The sequence below is a fragment of the Notolabrus celidotus genome, chromosome 6 (assembly GCF_009762535.1).
Source record: "Notolabrus celidotus isolate fNotCel1 chromosome 6, fNotCel1.pri, whole genome shotgun sequence".
NCBI classification, from domain to species: Eukaryota; Metazoa; Chordata; class Actinopteri; order Labriformes; family Labridae; genus Notolabrus; species Notolabrus celidotus.
This window is the reverse complement of record NC_048277.1, coordinates 3,911,516-3,935,450: the sequence shown is the minus strand read 5'-3', so window position 1 is coordinate 3,935,450 and position 23,935 is coordinate 3,911,516. Positions and strand designations below refer to the sequence as shown.

General features: G+C 41.2%; 1 protein-coding gene across 7 annotated transcripts; it reads left to right on the top strand.

Moving 5' to 3' along the window:
- The first annotated feature begins 1,384 nt into the window (after positions 1 to 1,384).
- On the top strand, positions 1,385 to 22,091 carry fam169b (family with sequence similarity 169 member B). Of its 7 annotated transcripts, none has more exons than XM_034686706.1 (10): positions 1,385 to 1,534; positions 1,722 to 1,734; positions 1,821 to 1,949; positions 5,037 to 5,139; positions 5,209 to 5,294; positions 5,570 to 5,732; positions 10,820 to 11,002; positions 17,227 to 17,388; positions 21,212 to 21,285; positions 21,402 to 22,091. In XM_034686706.1, exons 2-10 carry the CDS (start codon positions 1,729 to 1,731, stop codon positions 21,720 to 21,722), a joined length of 1,227 nt encoding a protein of 408 aa, XP_034542597.1. In that variant the 5' UTR covers positions 1,385 to 1,534; positions 1,722 to 1,728; the 3' UTR covers positions 21,723 to 22,091. The 7 variants fall into 7 exon arrangements, with proteins under 7 accessions (XP_034542597.1, XP_034542599.1, XP_034542598.1 ...); XM_034686708.1 differs by having other exon boundaries at positions 1,691 to 1,734; XM_034686707.1 differs by having other exon boundaries at positions 1,687 to 1,734.
- Positions 22,092 to 23,935: the final 1,844 nt, after the last annotated feature.

The window sequence follows — 23,935 nt, the reverse complement described above, 5'->3', positions numbered from 1 at the left end:
TAGCTCCAGACCTCCACATGCTTTCTCAGGTTAGATGCTGATGTTTTGGAGGCTGTGATGAAGTTTGTGTGGTAAACAGATCAGAGATTTACAACAATACAAACAATCATTCTTTATTTCAAAACCTCAAACGTGGGTTTAAAATATGGCCGTGGTACTCAGGTAGAGAATCATCATCCTTCTCAGTCATAGCCATCATCACCACGACTAAATGAACGCACTGATCTGAACAACGTTTGATCTACGCTCAACCCAGGTACGGCTACACCACTGAGACAAACCAAACACAAGGACACCAACAGTTTACGGTCTTTGGGATCTGATTTCAGAAAAGAAAACTCATCAGCTGACTTCAAAGATAAAGTAGTGAGTAACTAGAGCACTGATAGAAATGTAGAGGAGTCAAGAGGATGATATTTGTCTTTAAATGGAGTTAAAGTAATAAGTTCCCTAAAAAATAATACTCAAGTAAAGTACAGATACTCAAAACATGTACTTTGTTACTGTCCACCACCAGTCTGGTCTTCGGTTTCAAGTGGCTGATCTCAACCAGGTAGTGACAAACTGTTATAAGCACATTTTTCTAGCAAATTGTAAGACTTATTCAGACATTCAGTAAAAAAGCTTGGTCTTCTTATTCTGACTGGTTGGTGTCATTTTCAAATCAGTAGGAAAAGTTAAGAGTGAGGCCTGAAAGAAACCAGTTCTCAAAGTACTACTTAGGCTCAGTTCTTATAATCAGGGATCTTCTCCCTATATCTTATCTTATCTTATCTTATCTTATCTTATCTTATTTAATTATTCATTTATCTATTTATTTCTTGTATTTATCTGATCTTGTTAACGCTACCTTATTTTTAACTTTTCTTTCCACTCTTACTTATTTTATTAATTTTACTGTATTGATTTTATTTTATTTGTAAGTATTTTTTTTATAATCATGCCTTTTATAATTTTATCATTGCTGTTGTTTTCTGTCTCTCTGTTATTTTGTGAAGCACTTTGGGCTGCATGTTTTTATGTATGAAAGGTGCAACATAAATGAAGTTGAGTTGAGAGTTGAGGGACTAAATTACAAAAAAGAAAAAAAGAACATCAAGAAGTGAAGTACAAGATCACTTGAGCTGATATCCTCAATTAAGTATTCAATACAAATAAAATGCTTTGTCTTAAATAATCTATTCCATTTGAGTCTTTATAGAAACAATATCGACTTATAAATTACCTAGAATATTAACTTCTTCATACCATGACGTTTATAAGTTAGTATATTTGAGTGTTTACTACTACTATTGTTATGCTCTTATTTTGAAGTCCACCTCATTCGTTTCCGGTATTTTTTAGCTAATGCTGGTGAGCTTGTAGAAGAAGAAGTGTTGTAGTGCCTCTCTGTCGCCAGAAGGTGGCGCTGTTGTTCAGAGAGATACACTGTTGTGTTGGAGCTGCGTTCAATGTCTGCCTGAGGAGGTTACAGGTGGAGTCTCTTGAAGCACCGTGTGTGACTCAGCTGTGTTGTTGTCTTCTCGGCCGTCAGGTGAGTAAAGACACTGTTCCAAGAGGAATCTGTAAAGAGACATTGATCCTGGCTCTCTGTCTAACATGATGTTAGTAATGCTGCGATAGCACCGCCTGTTGACTTACTTTAACATGTCATGTGCTCTCACTGAAAACACGCCGATACGGAAGTAAGACTTTCCTACACATTGTACCTCATCCTGCAGTTTGATCATGCAGGTATCTTTTAATAGTCACACTAAAGTCATTAGTTTAAGGATACAGGTGTAGCTTTGTATTTAAATGTGTGAGTTGTTGTATTACAGACCATGCACCCTGTAGACCTTCCAGATGTGGACTACAGCGACCTGAAGTCTGCACCTGAACGTTACTTCACTTCTCTGAGGTCAGGACTGTGTCATGATGGATGGTTTCAGCCATCAGAGGAGCCAAAGGTAAACAGTGTTTATCTCTTATTTAGATAGCTGTTTAAAATCAACACCTTCTTTTAAATCACTCCTTAATCTACTTTTACAGAAAGGCCTTTTAGAGTAAATCTGCTGATTGCTTGTTATTCTTATTTAATTGTTCTTTTAGATTTTAATTTGTTTTATTGTGAATCCTGTTTTATTGTTTTATTGGCTCAATGGTTTTACTTATTTTAATTCCAGCACAACCTGATTGTAGTATATCTTGCACTTTTATCAGCTCAAGCCTCACATCTAATGTTTTTTTTTTGCCCTGGCAGAGATCGGTGTTTTGGTTTAAACAGCGACTCTGTTAACTGGAGACTTTCAGCCGGATGCATCCCTCATAAACGTCTTTAGACGATCATTAAATATCTGATGAGGATATTTTGAAATCTTAATAAAAACTAAACTAGTTTGCATTCCCAGGAACTCCCTCTGTGTTTCAACAGCTGTGTAAACTCCACAAACACTGACACGTTCAGCTGAAGGTCTCCAGTTTACAGGGTCACTTTTAAAACCGTAGCACCGGGAGAGACGCATTCACGGTGGGCTGAGAGAAGACTACTGTTACAAGCTGCTAAATCAAGAGAATCACAGCTTCTTCTTTTGAAAAGTACACACACATACAAAAAAGATAGAACAAATCAAAACTAATGAAAGAAAGAGAAATCAAGTGAATCACAGATGTGTGTGATGTTATTGTGGACGGCGGGCGGAATAAAAACACTGCAGTTAATCTACCAATCAGACACTTTCAGCATTGCAGGCCCTGCCCCCCAAAAGTCCCAGGACCTTTGAAAAGTACTACCCCCCCAAGCAGGGGATTTTTAGAGGGCAGATTATCTACCCCTGAACTTAATTTAGACCCTGGGTCCACCGGTCAAAACACACTTAGTTCAGGGGTAAAGTTCCTCTGGTCAAAAAACACCTGAAGCTGTTCTTTTTGTTATTATGTCTGATTTGAATTTTTGCTGCTGATTTCTCTTTGTGTTTGTTTTTATTTGCCCTGTTGCTTGTCAAGCACTTTGTAAACCCTGGTTTTTAAAAGGTGCTATATAAATGAAGGTATTATTATTATTTTATTCTGCCGGTGTGCATTTGCAGCCATGGTGTAAAGCACCTTGTAACTGTGCTTTGAAAGGTGCTGTATAAATAAAATGTATTATTATTATTATTATTATTATTAATATTATTATTATTATAAAATAAGAGTATACTGAAAGGAGGGATGTAAGGATAAACTCAACCCATGATTCAAATGGAGTGACGCCTGCGAGCTAGTTCAGGCAGACAACTCGAGCTGCAATGCCATACACGTCACATGTCCCACTCTCATAACCATCATCCAATCCTGCCCTCTGCCTCTCAAATTGGTGGTCTATTTAAACTGGGGAAAAATCTCCCATCTCTCCCTCTGCCTGTCAACGCCTCTGCTGCTGCATGCACTTGCTGATATTTTCTTCTTCCCCGCCGCCTCCCCAGCTTCCACCTGCAGGCTCCGGGGGTGTTTAGTATGTTTTGCTCATCACTCCTCAAAGTCTGCATGTAAACTTATCTGAAGGGAGTGATGAGGCCGGAGCCTGGGCGCCAAACATGAATATGTATTTGCTGCTACAATAAACAATTTAAACGGGAGTTGTCTGACTGAAATCAAATCCTGACTTTTGGTTTAGGATACGATTCACTCACGATTCTCTAACGATTTTTAAGAAAACTGGATTGAACTCAAAATTTAAATAACTATTATTTTATTTCCATTCTCAGATATGGACAGTTGTAATATATATATATATTTTCTCTTATACTTCTTTGTAAACAAAGTAAACCTTTCTCATTTTGAAGGTGTGTTGTAACTCAAATAAAACCACTGCACACTTTTTTTCAGCACCTTGCAAAAAAAACTCAAAAATACCTTGTTGGAAAATTTCAGAACAATTATAGAGAAATGGAAAGTGAACGATTCCCAAATCAATCAATCAATAAACCAATCAATCTTTATTTGTATCGTGCCAAATCACAACAAACGTTATTTCAAGACTCTTTTACAAACAGAGCAGGTCTAGACCACACTATGTCAAATTATGAACAGAGACCCTACACCAAGACAGGATAAGACTCAGTCTGACCCCACCTTAATCCACCATGAGCATTGCACCTCCCAGTATTTAGCTAGTTACAGCGGAGAGGACAAACTTCCTTTAACAGGCAGAAACCTCGAGCAGAACCAGACTCATGTTAGACACACATCTGCTGAGACCCAGTTGGGTCTGGAAAGAGGGATAGAGGAGAATAAGAGAGAGAGGGAGTGGTGATAGTGATGAGACGAGTAGTAGTAGCTGTTGCCGCTAGAGTCCAGATCAGCTCAGAGGAACCTATGAGACAAGGGAGCTCAGGGACTCCAGAAAGGTCTATGCTTAGTAACTTCAATGGGACAGGAAGAGTTAAAGTAAGTGATGGTGGGGTTGGGGGAAGGGGTGAAATGAAAATGAAAGTGTTAAATATTAAAACAAATAAGGTCAATCTCTTTAAATAAACTAAAGTGCAGTTTATGCTCCTGGCTGTGAATTGACATGTTTGTCTTCAGGGATGTCAGGGAAAGACAGAATGCTGCCGTACCTCAGACTGTAAACACAAAGGTGCATCCTGAACTGCTCGGTCTTCACCTGCTGCCTCCATGTCTGTTACCCTCAACTCAGCGAGTGACGAGAGAGCAGCACAAGAGACTTTATGATGTTAAAAATGCAGAGTGAAATGCAGATAGCGCCCTCTAATGGTTAAAAATAACATCGCAATTCAAATGTTGTTGAATCGATTTAAATCCACTCTTATTTGTATCGATTTTTTACCATCTTGTGATATATCCTTACATCCCTAACTGGAAACAATCTTACAAACATCTGGTGAAACAGTTGAGACAGATCGTGTATGCTACTCTCTAAAAACATCCAAGTGTCACCATTTTGTTTAATGAGGCCAAGAAAGGTGTTCTGAAAACATATCAAGATGTTTGTCGTCACACTGACATGCTCAGGTCAGGGATGTATGACGTTTGTCCTCCTGTCTTCCTCTCAGGTAGAGATCACAGAAAACAATGTGAGGTGGTTACATTTGTTTGACGATGACCAACCTGACTGCACACTGTTGGCGCTCCACCCTCCTGAGGATCCTACACAAGGTTTGGAAATATCATACACACACACACACATGCCAGACAAAGACTAATGCTTGTTGCTCTGTGTTTCAGTGGTGGCTCTATACCTGCATGAGAAGTGGTGGTGTGTGGACGACCTCTTACGGTCGTCCAGTGAATCCAGAAGAGGCTTGATGTTGGTAACTTTGTTTTTGTATGTTTGTTTGTATTTTATCTTCAACAGAGCAACACGTTTGAGAAGACTTTTGTTTACCTTTTATTATAATTCATCTAAAATATCAGGGAAGAGGAAAATAACATGGAGCCCATCTGATAATCCCAGTAATGTGCTGGCTACTAAAGTTTCAGTGTGAGAGCATCAACAGAGAACATCTTCATTCAGTCCTTACAGCAGTGCTGTGTGTGTGTCTGCATCAATGCTGCTGAGCTCACTGAGGTGTCTCGGTGTCCACAGGTGCAGTCCATCATAGAGAGGGTGATCGTGTTCCTGCTCAGTCAGGTCGTGGAGAGGTCCTCACAGGAGGAGGTGCTGTTCTCCCTACACCCCCGAACAGAGAGCTGCAAACTACTGTGGGTAGACGGCCAGGCGGTCGGCTTCTACACCGTCAAACACAAAGGTAGGATGGAGGAGGGAGAGTGAGCCAGAGGAGGAGGGATGTGCTCCTTTCTGCTTCTGTCTAGCAGTGATTAGTTCATGTTGGAGTTAAAGTTTCAAGTTCAAACACTGGTTGTTACTCCTTCTAAAGCTTCTGTTGGTAGGAATGGGGTAAAAAAAAGTACTTTTTTCTGCTGTGTTTGGAGAAAAAGTCATAATACCCAGTAGAGCTGAACAACTTATTGTTTTGTGATCTTGTGATCGTCAAAGCTGGGGTTTTTTTTTGCAGCGCTCCTGACTGACCCAGGATCTGTTGTGTCAACTATTTTACAAACACATGCCGTCTCCCTTCCATCCTGCCAAGCTCACCAATCAGAAGTGGCATGCTACTCGTGGACAGGTCACGCTAACCAATCAGTATTAACCTGCTCCTCGTGTTTATAACATTAACATGTTTTGAAATGGCTTCAGTGGAACCAGAAGCAGAGTTAGGGGATTTAATCCCAAAGAAAAACACGTCGGTCATTTGGGAGTATTATGGGTTTGAGGCTGCAGACGTGCACCAGAAACAGGTACTGTGCAATACCTGTCGAACTAAAGTTGCAACATCCAGCGGAACCCATTCCCTCTATCTCCATTCATTCATTTTTCCTCACCTGTTACGGCCGCGACTTGCACGGTGCTACGGTTAGTGATGCCCCCTGCACTCATGCATTAATGAATGGAGATAGATGACAGGAGGAGACACTGTGTGTGCCCGTGACCAGAGATGTCTGCTAAGTCATTAAATTAAGTAATAAACACACATTCAATAACAAACTCTGGAGGCACACTAAGAGAAGGGCACAGCTAAATACCTGCCACAGGATTACCACAGTCAACAACAATAACCCATCAGATAAAAACACTACAAATATTAGAAAATAGAAAATGTACACAACTGATGAGAAAAAAAGGCTTGACAAAATAATCCTGCTCAGCTTCCGCTACAACCTCCTACCTCTCCTGAGATCACAGGCAACCGAAAACACAATTTTAACTCTAATCCAAAGTTAAACTAACGACGACCAAAACAAAACTTAAGGAGTGAAAAGTCTCTCACAGTGCGTCAACAGAAAGGTAACAAAGTCAAACCGAACCTTGTTTTTTGCTGTTGATTGTATTTAATTAAAGCAAACTTAAATAAAACAAACACAAGTTTTTTATTTTGGTAACTCTCATGATGATTTTTCATTGATATGGTCTTGGTCTTGTCTCAGTCTTGCTCTGCCTTGGTCTTGGTCTTGACTCGGTCTCGATCCCTAAATGTCTTGGTCTTGTCTTGGTCTCAGTGCACTCTGGTCTCGGACATGTCTTGGTCTCGGTTAATGTGGTCTGGACTACAACACTATCAAAACCAGCTATTTAGTTGAACCAACAGTGAATAATTGAGTTATCTGAACGATTAATGTTGTTTTAATTATATGTGGATCAGTTTTATTGAGTTCATATCCATGTCCAAATAACAACTTTTGAGTGTACAGAGGTACGCTGCGTATGACGTCACCAGCCTCACCACGTAAGTCTTCACACACTTGAAAAACCACAATGGCTGTGCTTCACAAAGCGCCAAGGAACGAGGAAAGACTATGCGAAACCGCTGTACCGGTACAGGGAAGACGTACAATGATCCAACAAGGGACAGGGGACACAGAGGAACTAAATACACAGAGTCATCAACACAGGTGTGAACACAGGACACAGGTGAGACTAATGAGGAACTACATACACAGAGTCATCAACACAGGTGTGAACACAGGACACAGGTGAGACTAATGAGGAACTAAATACACAGAGTCATCAACACAGGTGTGAACACAGGACAGGTGAGACTAATGAGGAACTAAATACACAGAGTCATCAACACAGGTGTGAACACAGGACAGGTGAGACTAATGAGGGACTAAATACACAGAGTCATCAACACAGGTGTGAACACAGGACAGGTGAGACTAATGAGGAACTACATACACAGAGTCATCAACACAGGTGTGAACACAGGACAGGTGAGACTAATGAGGAACTAAATACACAGAGTCATCAACACAGGTGTGAACACAGGACAGGTGAGACTAGTTAGGGACTAAATACACAGAGTCATCAACACAGGTGTGAACACAGGACAGGTGAGACTAATGAGGAACTAAATACACAGAGTCATCAACACAGGTGTGAACACAGGACAGGTGAGACTAGTGAGGGACTAAATACACAGAGTCATCAACACAGGTGTGAACACAGGACAGGTGAGACTAATGAGGGACTAAATACACAGAGTCATCAACACAGGTGTGAACACAGGACAGGTGAGACTAATGAGGGACTAAATACACAGAGTCATCAACACAGGTGTGAACACAGGACAGGTGAGACTAATGAGGAACTACATACACAGAGTCATCAACAAAGGTGTGAACACAGGACAGGTGAGACTAATGAGGAACTAAATACACAGAGTCATCAACACAGGTGTGAACACAGGACAGGTGAGACTAGTGAGGGACTAAATACACAGAGTCATCAACACAGGTGTGAACACAGGACAGGTGAGACTAATGAGGGGAATCACTAAAGGAAGGAAACACACAAGGACATGACTTAAAACTAAACTGGAGACACAAGGATTCAGAACTACAAAATAAAACAGGAAACAAGGATTCAGAACTACAAAATAAAACAGGAAACACAAGGATTCAGAACTACAACATAAAACAGGAAACACAAGGATTCAGAACTACAAAACAAAACAGGAAACGCAAGACACAACTAAGAAAACACACCAAGAGTCATGGATCACTAAACACTCAAGAGAGACAAAGGATAACTGATACAGAATAAACACAAGGAGGAACCAAGGCATGAAACACAAGAACTAAACTAACCAAACCAGGACATGGACTCAGTTTCATCCAGTATGTAGGAATTAAACATATAAAAATGTAACTAATACATTCATTTTAAAAAAGAAAGAAAACAATTGAGCTAACCGAAATCGTATTTTATCATTTCAGTTCTACTCAAACATAGTATTTCCACTACTTAAAAACTCTTATGTAATCAGTAACCACAAACATTTGGAGTCATTTCACCCTGTTCAGGTTTACAGTGTGTGTTTCTTCTTGTCTATGTTGGAGCAGGAAGTGTTTCCCAAGAATTTCTAAGAAGGTCCACCTATGGAAAAAAAAAAAAGGATGTGTAATTTCCCTTTCACAGAGTGGGTTGTGATTCCTGAGAGATTCCCAGGGTTTCCACTAGCTAAGAAAGAGAAAGAGAGGAAGAAGAAGAGTGAGCGAGGAAGGCCCTGAAGTAAAAGATGAACATGTGTTGGAGCCTTGATATTTATTCTCTGAGCAGAGGATGTAGGTGTTACATTTGGTGTTAACACTCACCATCAGTCCCTTCTGCGTGTGTGTGTGTGTGTGTGTGCGTGTGTGCGTGCGTGTGTGTGTTTGTGTGTGTGTGTGTGTGTGTGTGAGTGTGTGTGTGCTAAATCTGTGATGTCAACCAGGATGGTCACATGTCAGAGAAACGTGTGTGTGTGAAAGTTGTCTCAAGTTGAACCGGACTACAGAAGTCCCTGACAGATGTTTGTCCTTGGACGTCCTCTGTGTGAGGCGTCCTCACTCTGTGTCCTCGTCGGTGAACTGAGTCTGTCCCACAGGAAGGAGCACATGCAGGTGTCCTCCCTGTTCCCTTCTCACAGAGTGGATCTGCAGGAGTCCATGATGTTTACTGAGAGTCCTCAGACATTCAACAATAACAACTGCTGAAACTGAAACATGTTGTTTTATGAAAATGTATGTTCATTTTAAGATTAAGTTGGCATGTTTACAGTTGTTGCATCACCTCTTCTTTCAACAACACAGTAAACGTTTGGGAGTTTGAAAGCGATATGTTTTCCCATTTTAGTCCGGGACAGGATTTCAGCTGCTCAACAGTTTGACTCTGAACACTTTCTGGCACTCTGGGGTTGTGTGTATTGTGTGTATTGTGTGTATTGTGTGTATTGTGTGTATTGTGTGTATTGTGTGTATTGTGTGTATTGTGTGTATTGTGTGTATTGTGCACACAGGAAAGAAATCTAAGCCTTAATATGCACCTTCACTCTGCTGTTTTTCCTTTCCTGTTGTTTTCCTGCTTTTTTTGCAAGTTCAGCTGTGTTGCAGAGTGTGTGTTTATATATTTATATGAGGGATGTACATTTTAAAGGTGACATATTTGCTCTTTTTCATCAAAATATATTGGTCTAAGAGGTCCCCAAAACACGTCTTTAAAGTTTATGCTCAAAAAAACACTTTGAAATCAGATTTTGGTCTGCCTGAAAAACCCTCTTTTTCAGCCCTGCTCAGAACAGGCTGTTTTCTGTGTCTGTGCCTTTAAATGAGAATGAGCTCTCTGACCACACCCCCTCAGGAAGTGGATGTGGCCTCTGCTGTCCAGCACGTTGATCTAATGTTGACTGTGTCTTGGTACACAGCTACGATCATGTAGCTATGTGGTTATGCTAACTAGCGCTAGCACTTTTCACAGCAGTTTGATGTTCTGTTTTATAATAAAGTCCTTCTGAATGCTTTAAATTGAGTTTATGTTTGAAATGTATTTTATTTAAAGGCTATTTAGATAGTCAACAAAGGAACATAAAGTACCTGACACATAAACCTGGGTAACAATCAGTTTCTGGAGGTTTAAATTGCGGGAGGGTTAATTAAATCTGTAACGTGTCATTAAATTTTTTAAAATCCATTTAACACATTGAGCATAAAAATCTGGTATACATCAGGCTGATCTCTACAGGAGAGGATTAGGGCCTTTAAAAATTAAAATTGGGAAGGCTGGTGAGCAATAAAACAATTTTAAGGTGTCCTTTTCTGAGATTAAATTAATAATTCTTAATTAATCTCCTAATTTAAAAAAAAAGTACACCTCAAAAAATAGATGTTTTGCTTCCCCACCCTCCACATGTATTCATCCAGTGGCCCTAATCCTCCTCTGTCTCTCTCTATGATGGGCTGGTGTATTAACGTCCTGGATTGTGTTGTTGAAAACATCTCCTCCTCTGCTGTGTTTCAGGCAGCCTGTGTGACAGCTGGAGCGCTCTCTGCTACACGCTGCCAGTTCTGGACACAGTGCTGGTGAGGAGGAGCAGCAGAGGGAGAGGATTTGGACTTCAGATGCTGGAGGATTTCTGTTCCCTGTTCTCCACAGAGAAGTTTTTAGGAGTCAGCTCTCCGTTATCTCCCAGCATGGTGGCAGGTCAGCAAAGTTTCTCTTCCTTTCTCATCCTTTTGTACCTCCCACTCTCTCCCCCAAAGGGTCTGTTTATCATACAGGTTTTTTTTTCAATCAATCAATCTTTATTTGTATAGCGCCAAATCACAACAAACATTATCTCAAGACTCTTTTACAAACAGAGCAGGTCTAGACCACTCTATGTCAAATTATGAACAGAGACCCAACACCAAGACAGGATAAGACTCCTTTGATGAAAATAACAAAGTAAATCGCTCGCCTCTCCACTGCTATCTATCGTGATATCATCCTCCAGCTGTAGTCTGCCACAGTGCGTCAATGTGTTTGGAGGCCTGGCCCTCCCCTCTCCCTACAGGCTGCCCTGAAGGGAGGGGGAGGGCTCTGTTCGGCTGTGTCCTTTCAAATCAGGCTAACTGCTGCAGCTTTCTCAGGATGTCCTACTCCAACTTTAATCCACCGTGAGCATTGCACCTCACTGTATTTATAGTCAGGGAAAATGAGCCCATGTTTGGCCAATCTGGGAATAAATTCCTTACCAAAAAATGTCTTCACCAATGTGTTCATAAAGGTCTCTAATAATACATATTAAAAGATGTAATCTCAACTCCTGTAGAAAAATCCATGACAGCTGTTTAAAGTTTGTGTACCTGGAACCTTATTGGTGAAAAATTGAAAATGTTTAAGTCTGCAGTCAGCAGCTTGTGAGTGGTCAAACTAGGGGTTATTTGGGATTCTGAATTCATTGCAAACATTTATTTTGCACAAAAACACTCTTTGGTGGAAAAATGGCCATGCCCACTTTTACACATATTTCAAAAGTACAGTGCAGCCTGTGCTTAGTTCAAACAAGAATAAAGACTCACCAACATGTGATGTAAGTAACTGATCAAAGAGTAACTAAGTTACTGGCTAAGTTCTTGCATTAGATATTAAATATTTACCTTAGAAAGTAACTTTAGTGTTCTGTTTTTCTACTTTAATACTCTTACTCTTATTAATCTTCTACTCTTATTACCCTGCCTCTTGCCCAAGCGGCAACCTCTGGTCTCAAACGATGAAGCCCATGAGGAAGTGTTATAAACTGCAATACATCGAGAGTCCGCTTGAGGCTGGCTGCAGAAACACCGGAGACCACATGAATGGGAAAAAGACGATCTTTGCAGCATTAATAAACATGTTTACAGCCTGGTTCAAAAAACGTCTTGGCCCTAGGAAGCTAATCTCTCTATCGGCACACACTGTACGGGGGGTGAATTTTTTACTAACGTGACGGTTCAGAAGATATTAAGATTACCAGATTGCCCAAATAAGGACATGACTGATGAAGTATGAATCAGCCTTAAGTTGTTTAGTTTGGTACTTGGTAAGATTTAATACTAGTCTCAATGGTGGATAAATTAATTGCTATTTAAGTGTTGTCTAGATTATAACATTTGTTTGGAAATCAAGCAAATTTATTTTTAGCTTTGATCTGTGGATCATAACTCTGCCTGACTCATCTGAGTTGCAATGAACACCAAAAGCACCTGAAACCTCCAAAACCAGGACATACCACAAATAAATACATAATTACTACTGACTTCAGCTCTATTGTAGTTTTTGTAAATGTTGTGACACAGATTTATATTTGACATCAGGTATGAATTTTCACGACAGAGGATAACTTTATATGCATTTTATATTTTTATTGTTGTGATTTTTGGGAGGAAACCGGAGTTGCCCGGAGTAAACCCAAAGTCATGGCTCAGTTTTAAGTTGGAGCTTCAGAGAGCTGAGAGCCCAACTCATTCAGCTTCTTCAGGTAGAAGCTCTCCCTCTGTTTGCAGTGCTGGCGTAGGGCGTCCTGTTGGGCCCTCAGGTGGGAGATGTGCTGTTGGCTTTGTGTCAGCTTGTCAGAGTAAGACTTGATCTCTGTTTCAAACTTCTGCTTCTGGTTCTCAGCCTGCTGTCGTAAACTAAGTACTTCAGATGTGTACTTGTTATTCAGCTCCTGGTGTTGTGCTTTGTACTCCTCCAGGTATTCTAGGAGTTTGCTGACTTTGCTCCTCTCCTCCAGAATCGCTGCTCTGAAAACCCCCACGCCCGTGGTCTTCAGCTCTTTGAGCTCCTTGTAGTCTTTCTGGGCATCGAGCTGAGTGTTGACTCTCTCCAGCTCTTTCACCATCATCTGCTCTTTTTGGAGGGCACTCTTCTGCAGGTCAGCCATCTCCTGTGCCATCTTCTGACATGTGGCATGGTGTTCAGCCTTTAAGGTCATGATGACGGACTGGTCTTGGGACACTTTGTCAGCTTGAGCCTGCCTTTGTTCTTGAAGCTCAAGCTGAAGGGCTTCCACCATTTGCCTGGCACTGATCATGTCGTTTTCGTAGCTCTGTTTCACCTCTGCCATTTCCTCACAGAGTGCTTTGTGCTCCATGGTTAAAGCTGTGAGGGCGTCAGAGTGAGTCTGTCTTTGTTCTTGAAGCTCACACTGAAGGGCTTCCACCATTTGCCTGGCACTGATCATGTCGTTTTCGTAGCTCTGTTTCACCTCTGCCATTTCCTGACTGAGTGCTTTGTGATCACACTGAAGGGTCTCTATCTGCTGCCTGGTACTTTGGATCTCAGCGTGAAGCCCCTTGTTCTCCTCTAACATCTCTTGACAGAGAGTATTATCCAATGTTAGAGATGTTAAGTCAGCATGGTCTTGCACCAGGTCAGCGTGAACCTCCGTCTGTAACTGGATTTCACATTTGAGGGTCTTCATCATCTGCATGGCACTTAGCATGTCATTTTGGTACCTGACACCCATCTCATGGTGAGCAGCTTTGACCTTGTCTAGTTCTTCTTGCAGTGGTTTGTTCTTGTTCACCTCTGCCTGGAGATCTGCTAAGACCTTGTCCAGTTCTTCTTGCAGTAGTTTGTTCTTGTTCACCTCTGCCTGGAGATCTGCTAAGACCTTACTGCTGGTCAAGGGGTCTTCTTGCATTGTTTCAAAGCCATTAGAGGTCTTCTTTATTTTGTCGGTGCTCCCTAAGTGCATGAGAGAATTCTCTCCTGTGTTGTCACCCAGGAGTCCCTCCAGATATTTGCACCTGTTGATGAATGTTATTTTGAGTTGTCTCTCTTTCTTCAGTTGTTTCTTGGTGATATCCAAGTCTTTACTCTGGAGCATCCTCTCCATCTTCTCTCTATAGCATTGGTCCTTCTCTCTACTCAGCATTTGATTGAGCTGGTGCACATCTTGTTGGAGTTTGGAGGTGGACAAACTCCAACAACACCTTCTCTGCAATTTGGTGGCTTTTATCATGTTGCTCTGCGCAGCTCCTCCTCTAAAGGACCTCTTGTTCCCGTTGAGGTTTCTTGCGTGCGTTTTCACATACATGTTGTACAGCTCTGTCAGTTTTCTCTCTCAGTCTCTCTTGGAAAGGTTTGAAATGATCCAGTTGTCTGGACGGTTGGCTTCATATATAGAGAAGACCTGTTCTGTGAAGTCACAATGACACACTCTCAGCTGAAGGTTCCGTCCATGTGACACTGTGACACTCTGCTTGTTTACATTCAAATCTTATTGTATGATTAAAATGGAGGATAGAGCAATCTGAACATGACCAGAACCAGGATTAAAATGGAGGCCCCAATAACTATTTGTTTTTGTTTTTGTTTTTGAAACTTCACTAGACTTGTTTTTAATATTTTACATAGGTATTAAGTAGTGATGGGCAAATGAAGCTTCATGAACCATTAGTTGTATTTTTTGAATCCTCTAGATGGCGCTCTTGGTTTAAAAATAAAGGCTCAATGAATGGCAATTCAGTGTGCTTTTAACCCTTTGTTGAACAGAGAGCGCCATCTAGAGGAGTCAAAAAATACAAGAGAACGTTCATGAAGCTTCATTTGCCCATCACTAGTATTTACAGTTAAGCCCAAAATGATTCATACCACTGGCAGATTTTGACTTAAAGTTACTTTTATACAACCAGTACATTTTTTCTTGATTGGAAATGTCACAGGCATCTCACAGGCGGTAATAAAACAATATACAAGAGGCATCATTGTGGAAGAAAATATTTCTCAGCTTTTATTTATATTTGAACAAAACGTGGCATGTCCAAAATGATTCATACCCTTCTCAATAATCAATAGAAAAGCCTTTATTGACTATTTACAGCAATCAAACACTTCCTATAATTGCTAACCAGCATTTTGCATGTCTCCACTGGTATTTTTGCCCATTCATCTTTAGTGATGAGCTCCATCTCTTTCAGGTTGGAGGGTCTCCTTGCCATCACCCTGATCTTTAGCTCCCTCCACAGATTCTCAATTGGATTCAAGTCAGGACTATGTATGGGCCACTGCAAAGCATTCATGTTTTTGTCCACTAACCTTTTCTTCACCACTTTTGTTTTCTGTGTGTTTTGGGTCGTTGTTATGCTGAAATGTCCTCTGGTGCCAAAGGCCAAGTTTCTCTGCAGACTGCTTGATATTGTTGTGGAGAGTCTTGATGTATAGTGCTTTTATCATGGTGCTGTTTACTGTGATTAGGTTCCCTGGTCCATTGGCTGATAAACACCCCCAAAGCATTAGGTTCCCACCACCATGTTTGACAGTGAGGATGGTGTTCTAGGGTTGAAGGCTTCTCCTTTTTTACGCCATATGAAAGATACATCATTGTGGAAACAAAATAAATGTTTGTTTCATCCGACCATAAAACAGAAGACCAGAAGTCTTTCCTTTGTCCAGATGAGCATTGGCAAAGGCCAAGAGGGTTTTTGTGTGCCTTATCTAGAGAAGCGGCGTCCTCCTTGGTCTGTGTCCGTGGAACCCAGCAGTGTGCAGTGTCCGTTGGACTGTCTGCCTTGAGACGTTGCCACCAGCAGAGCCCAGATTCCACCTCTCTCACTATCCTCCTGGCCAGCACAGGTGTCACTTTTGGCTTCAGACCACGTCTTCTGAGATTTTCCACAGTGCGGGACGCCTTGTATTTTTTAATAATACTCTGCACTGTAGCCACTGGAACTTGAAAACATTTAGATATGGCCTTATAGCCCTTTCCTAACTTGTGAGCATCCACAATGTGCAGCCGCAGGTCCTCAGAGAGCTCCTTTGTCTTAGGAATTTATTTCCAGATTTTCCCAATTTTCCCTATTAGCTAGTTACAGCGGCGAGGACACGCTTCTTTTTAACAGGCAGAAACATTGAGCAGAACCAGACTCATGTTAGACAGCCATCTGCCTGGACCGAGTTGGGTCTGGAAAGAGGGATAGTGGAGAATAAGAGAGAGAGGGAGCCGTGATAGTGATGAGACAAGCAGTAGTAGCTGTTGTCGAGTCCAGCACGTCCGTATCAGCTGGAGTCTGGAACGTCCACAGCAGGAGGACGTCTACGGCAGCTTAGAGGAACCTACGAGACAAGGGAGCTCAGGGACTCCAGAAAGGTCTATGGTTAGTAACTTTAATGGGACAGGAAGAGTTAAAGTAAGTGATGAGGGGGTTGGGGGGAAGGGGGGGGGGGGTAGGATCCCAGTGTGTCAGTGTGTCTGTTACACCGGCAGTCTAAGCCTATGGCAGCATAACTAAGAGCTGGTCCAAGCCTGATCCAGCTCCAACTATAAGCTTTATCATAAAGGAAAGTTTGAAGCCTACTCTTAAAAGTAGAGAGGGTGTCTGCCTCCCGGACCCTGACTGGTAGATGATTCCAAAGGAGAGGGGCCTGATAACTGAAGGCTCTACCTCCCATACTACTTTTAGAGACTTTAGGTACGACCAGCAGGCCTGCATGTTGGGAGCGTAGTGTTCTAGAGGGGTAATAGGGCACTATGAGCTCTTTAAGATACAAAGGTGTCTGATCATTAAGAGCTTTGTAGGTCAGAAGAAGGATTTTGAAGTGAGTTTTTCCATATTTCGATGAGAAATGTCTCTAGTGATGTGTGATTTCCTGCTATTATTACTGGTATTTAACATCCCTGCCTTTTTTAAAGAACTTACATAAGAAGTTCTCACCCACACACACTCATTGACCCTACATCTATGTTACTCAGCAGATCATACACCTCAAAGTTTAACACAGAGAATAGAATCAGTCCAGCTGTTGGATTTGAACCTAAATTCCCAGTTATCTATGATCCCTGCAGAGACTCTGAGGAGTCCTGGCTTCCTGAGAACAGGTTGTTCACCCTCCGCTCCTCCTTCAGTGAGTTAGCTTTAAAGCATTCAGAGAGCTTCTCTGTGTCTCCTGTGTGCTCTCAGTGTGCAGGAGGTTCCTGCTGCAGCACGAGGAACATCAGGAGCGTCTGTATGAAGTGGAGGCTCCAGGGGACTGGACTCAACGAAGGAACATCTGGCTCAACATCCAGCTCGGCCGCTACTCCCTCAGTACGGACATCAGAAGCTTTTATTGGTTTGAAAGAGGTCTCATTGTAAAGGTCACGCTGAAAACAATACTTCTCTGTGATCACAGTGTTATGAGACGTTTAAAGGGATAGTTCAGTGTTTTTGAAGTGGGGTTAAATGAGTTTTAGACATAGACTGTATAAAATATGGACGTAGTATCCGTGATGTCACCCATCTGTTTCTGAAGCGCTGTTTTGAGGCCAATCGTGGGCGGCAGCCATGTTCGTGCTGTTGAGCGATTGTAACATAAAGAGGCGGGCTTTGAGCCTCCTAGCCAACAGCTACAGTGTTCCCGCCTGTCAATCAAATCAGCTGTGCCTCTCATTGGAAGACTCGTAATCTCAATATCTTTAAAATTGTCGCCATAGAAAAAAAAATTCACACCCAGTACAGTGTGTGATGAACGAGAAATGGGTGCCGCTTGGTTTTAGATCACTAGTAATTGTAGCAGCCACAACGGATGCTGCTCAGCTGGGCCCCAACAGCACGCAAGCTAGGCTACAGATCACTCTAGATGGAGTCAGTCCTGCCACGTACTTTATCTAATTTTGAAAGACTCAGACCCGAGCACTTATCTCGGTTTAGGTGTTCGCTCTACTGGGATTTTTTTCAGAACTTCACTGTGCCTCCAGAAAGCCTGTTTGTTTTTGCACTATTTGTATATAGAGTAGGGGTGAGCCCGACTAAGGATTTGCTTAGTGGAATCTGATTCATCAGATTTTGCCCATAGTCGATGAATAGTCGAATGTTTGTTGTTTTTCCTTATTGACCCAAAGTCTGCATGATGGTGACCGCATGACAATATTACACATAACCCTTTACAATTAAGAGACTCGTAGCTTAAAGTAAAAGGGACAACAGAATATTATAAGTATAAAACTTAGATTTTTTAAATCTATATTACAAAAACAACGAGGTGATGAAGTAGAGAAAACTCAAATAAGGCCACCATCCATTAAACATGGAACAACGCTCCACTATAGAATAAGGAATCAGGAGATATTTAAACAGTGTTCACACAGCAGAGAGCAGCACTGAGGAGGGTAGTTTGTCCAACTTAAGGCTAAACATTTGTAGAATGTTCAAAATCAAACCTGAACCAGCTAAAGGGTTTTTAAATCTCTTAACAGAACCTTTTAAAACAGTCTTTCATCGCGTCTTTGTCCGCTTGAGTCTTTTCAAATTGTACGTGATGAAAACCATCGTGTGTACGGGCAGAAGTGCGCTCCTTGCTTTGTTGACTGTAAATCCTGTCTTTGAGAATATCCTCTCTGATGGTGTGGAGGTGGATGGGATGCTGTGGATTGTTTTTGAGGCTTTGCGCAGCTTTGGGTATCCCTCCTCGTTCTTTTGGCCCCGTACAGTTTTTGTGTGGTCCGGTAATCCTTGATCTCACAGTCCTCTTCATGAAGCTGCTCCTCATCTTCATCACTATTTTTTAGGATCAACTGAAGTTTTTAGGCCAGCTGAGGTACGTCTGCTCCACAGGTCCCGCTAAATGGGAGAGTCCACCTTTAATTACCAGGGGAGATTTAATTACCACTTTAAGGAGATTTAACACTTCAAGAGCTGTTCTCAGAATTACATTAAATAAGTCTATATTTATATAAAATAGGATATATGAGACACTATTTTTACGGGAAACAGGAAAATAATGTAAAATTAGACATTGAGCACCCCCATGGTTTGAATGGAATGATCAACGTTTCATATGCAAATATTCAACTATGAGATTGGCAGTCGACTAAGACTCGTTAGAACGAATCGTCCCATATTCGACTATTTGGGGTCACCCCTAATATACAGTATAATTAAACTTAATAATGAGTGATTCTGACCACATCGATGTCATGTGGTTTACTCCAACACACGTGGACATGTTTATGAGCTGGAGTTTAGTGAGGAAAAGGTGATTCAATGCACCAGAGGAAAAAGAGGAGAAACTTCTGAGCTAAACTGGAGAGCAGGAGAGATCCAGAGTTACCTGGTGGTGCAGGTGTGTAAACAGCGAGCTAACTGCAGTCACGAGTAAGACTTGGTAACAAAAGTCCCTCTGGACCTTTGTGAATTCAGATAAACCAGCGGATCAAAAAGGACAGCAGTCTGCGACGTTCACCAACCAGAGTCCAAGTTTGTTTCTGACTTTCTTCAATATTCAGGAGTTAAAGGTGACATATCATGCAAAATGGACTTTTTAATGGTTCTCTACCTGAAATATGTTTCCCTGGCATGTCTACAAACCCCCCGAGAATGAAAAAAATCCATTCTGCCCCTGTTCTGATTTCTCCACCTTTCTGTAAATGTGTGTGACAACAATATCTGGTCTGTCACGGAGTCAGAGCTCGGAGCTTGTTCAGCCCATAGACTGTATAAAATACAACTCAACCCCTCCTCCGTTTTTCATTACCTGTAAACATGTGTGCTAACAATGACCTTAGGAGGGAGGCATGCTAGTTGTAGGCTGTCTTAATAAACACAAAGGTCAGTTTTACTCCCCACTTCTGCAGATTTGAAGATCAAGTGGATGATTTTTATTTATCATGGATAAGTGCTAGCGCTAGTTAGCATAGCTACATAGCTACATGTCGTAGCTGTAGCTGTGTACCAAGACACACATCTACATACTGACAAATAAAACAACAAGTAACACAGAATCTGTGACCAATCCTTCAGAAAAGTTCCCGCTGCCTTTCTGGCAGAGGTCGGTTTTACTCCCCACGTCTGCAGATTTGAAGATCTAGGGGATGATTTTTATTTGTCATGGATAAGTGCTAGCGCTAATTAGCATAGCCACATAGCTACATGTTCATAGCTGTAGCTGTGTACCAAGACACACGTCGACATACTGATAAATAAAACAACAAGAAACACAGAATCTGTGACCAATCCTTCAGAAAGGTCCTGCTGCAGGCGCCTCTCCGTCAGGATCAGATTCTGGATCAGATTCAGAGGGTTGAAGTAACGTGATCTCTGAGCAGCAGTGTATATTCAGCCAACATGTAAACATTAGATCAACGTGCTGGAGAGCCGAGGCACATCCACTTCCTGAGGGGGCGTGGTCAGAGGGAAAACAGAGTGTTCTGAGGAGGACTGAAGAAGAGAACTTTTCAGGCAGACCAAAATCTGATTTCAAAGTGTTTTTTTGAGCATAAACTTTAAAGACATGTTTTGGGGACCTCTTAGACCAATATATATTGATGATAAAGAGCGTGATATGTCACCTTTAAATTAGAAAAACAGAAAATCTGAATGGAAGTTGGTCTTCAAAGTAAGTGTTCGGCTATCACTGTTTTATAGCATGGTGACACAACACATGATCTACATGACATGTTTACATGATCAAAACACTGTGAGCTGCTGAAGGGGAAGACTGAGCTGATATAACAAACTCTAAACACGTCACTGTTTCCGCCGAGTAATCTTAGGCATTTCCTGATCACATGATGCAAAACTGAGACATAAAAATGTCAAAAACTTGACAGTATGTCAGTGATGTACATTATAGATCTGATTAGCTGATCAGTGCGCTGTAGGCAGAGCACTGAAATAAAATCCCAGTAGAGCATACACCTAAACTGAGATGAGTGCTCGGGTTAGACTCTTTCTAAATGAGATAAATCACCTGGTAGGACTGACCCGTCTGCACAAATCTGTAGCCTAGCTTGCATACTGTTTCTCCTGCAGTTTCTCATCACAGGGGACGAGCTGAGCAGCATCCGTAGTGGCAAGTACAATTACTAGTGACATAAAACTCAGACAACCCCACTTCAAAAACACTGAAATATCCCTTTAAACACCCTAAAAGGTTCCTCTCCGTCTCATCTGGACTCTCTCACTGTAGGTAAAGATGGAAAGAAGAGACCAGCAGCTATAGGACCAATGCAGGGGACTGAGGGAGACGACAACAATCAGAAGGTGACGATCTCAACTCCTCTAAGAGACTGTCCATCTCTCAGAGCTCTGCCTCTGATACATATGTAGAAACAGAGGTGTTATCAGTCTAAACACCTCTCTGTCTTTGTGTTTTACAGACTTACAGTCATGACGCAGACCTGACCTCATCAGATACGAACGATCCATCCGTGATAAGCTCTTCAGAACAAAGAACCTTGTGTGAGCCTTGTGATCAAAGTCAGGGAGGACCCTCCCCGAGCAGCAAGACTTCTGGAGCTGGATGTAACCCTGCTGCCCACGCCGATGATCTGGACTCTGGAGCTTCCACCGGACCACCAAAGTCCCCTAGAACAAAACAATCTCTGATATCCAAACCCTCCCTGTCCACAGACGCTCACAAAGAGGAGCCTGAAGTGGAGGAGGCACAGAGAGGAGCCAAACGAGTGAAAAGAACATGACTTATATCTCAGACACCGACATGTGAAGCTCTCAGAGGGAGCTGATCGTGCAGACTAAAGGGAGTGATATCTCTAAAAGCCTTTATACTGTTTATGGAATAAAGATGAAAGAGTCTTTTCAGAGTGATTTATACATCAGTAATTATTATGTTATGTACATATTTTAAAGAGATCTTACCCTTTATTAATTTAAAGCTTTGATCTTTGCTGATTTGATTTGTCCCGGTGTATCTACCCTCACTGACATCACCATCACTTTACTGTGACCTTTCTCCAGGGGAGACAGCTTATGGTTGTCTCCTTCATAATAAGAGCTTGAAGATTCTTAGCGTCGCTAAGAAGACGTCTTGTATTAAAAACTGGAACATTTGTGTTGAGTCTGCTGAGCCTCGTTATAAGACAAGATAAGGGCAAACTTAATTAACCTCATGTGTGAATAACATGTGAAGCAAGAATGGTAGAATGAGGTTAGAATAAAAACCTCTTCAAAGTGAGAAGTTGACAAGAATGCACTTCAATCAATCAATCAGACTTTATTTATAAAGTACAATGACATTGTAACACAAAGTGCTGTACATAAAAACAACTTAGAATAGAATAAATTAAGAAAAAGATCCTGACCCCAAACCCACCCCACAATCCTAAGGTTAAGAACACAATATGTGCAACAATAATAATAAAAACAATAAAAATAAAATAAATCAATAAAAAAGAAGTTACTGAACAAACTGAGGAAACGCTCTCATGATATCTTAATGAGGAAACACTGGAGGTAAAATAAGATGTTAAACCTCAACACAGGAAATTAAACTCAACAAAATAAAATTCTAAGATAATAAAACACGAAAACATTTCACCATTAAAAGAACATAAGATGATATACTTAAAAAATAAAATAAATAAGTACATAATAAATTAATTTGAATAAAAGTGACTTAAATTTGAACTAGATATTAAATAAATAAAACTGTTATAAGAATGAAACTCAGTTAGAAGTGAGACTAAAAAGGTCGGTCTTGAGTTTTGTTTTTAAATGTTGATGCTCTGTGCAGCCCTCAGATCTTCAGGTAGGGTGTTCCACAGGCGTGGGCCGTGATGATAGAAGGCTGCCTCACCGTACTTGTATCTGATGTTGTCCAAATTCTCTTGGTCTCTAGATTTGTCCCTGAGTAAAATTCCACTTCTGATGTGCTTGTTTACAGAGAGAGGCATGAAAGATTGATAGCACTCTCATGTCTGTTTGATAAGTATAAACTAGCAGCAAATTATTTGTAAATGTGTGTAAGCTTGGAATAAAGGAGGTTAAAAAGTTAGGATGTTTTAATTGATCAATTGATCTCGTAGGTTCCTCTGGATCTCTGCTGCTGTGGACGTGCCAGACTCCAGCTGCTACAACTACTACTATCTGTCTCACCACTATCATCTCTCTCTCTCTTCATCTCCCTCTATCCCTCTCTCCAACTCTACTCTACTAAGCCCTGGCAGCACATCACCTCCACTATCATGCACCTCCACTGGCTCCCTGTCAAGTACCGCATCTCCTATAAACTCCTCCTCATCACTTATAAATCCCTGCATACCCTCGCCCCCCAACTCCTGGCCGACCTCCTCCACCAACCCACTCCATCCCGGAACCTACGGTCTTCGGACCTGGGTCTCCTCTCCACCCCCGGACTAAGCGTCTCATAGTTTTTGTTCTAAAAATGCCAATGTGATTGTGTAATTTATGTAGTTTCTTTTTTTATTTTGGCTGGTACATGCATTTATTTCTAGCAGATTAGATTACTGCAATGAATTTGAAAAAAAAAATAGAGGAAGAGGAAGAGAGAGAGAGAGAGAGACAATTGAGATTATTGATCTCAATCAGACATTGAGATATGCTGTATAGGTGACACCATCGTTCATTAATGCATATAAAATATGTAATATATGGTTGATATGTATGTGATGAATATAATATGTAATGAATATAGTGTATGATTAATGTATATATGGTGAGTGTAGTATATTGTGAATATATATAATGTACTGTATGAATTTATGTGCTTTGGCAATAACATCTTGTTGTTCATGCCAATAAAGCAAATTTGAATTGAAAAATTGAATTGAGAGAGAGAGAGAGAGAGAGAGAGAGAGAGAGAGAGAGACATCAGACATTACTGGCTGCATCAACTTTTTAATGCTTATAAAATGTTAGAAGTGTTTGCTATATG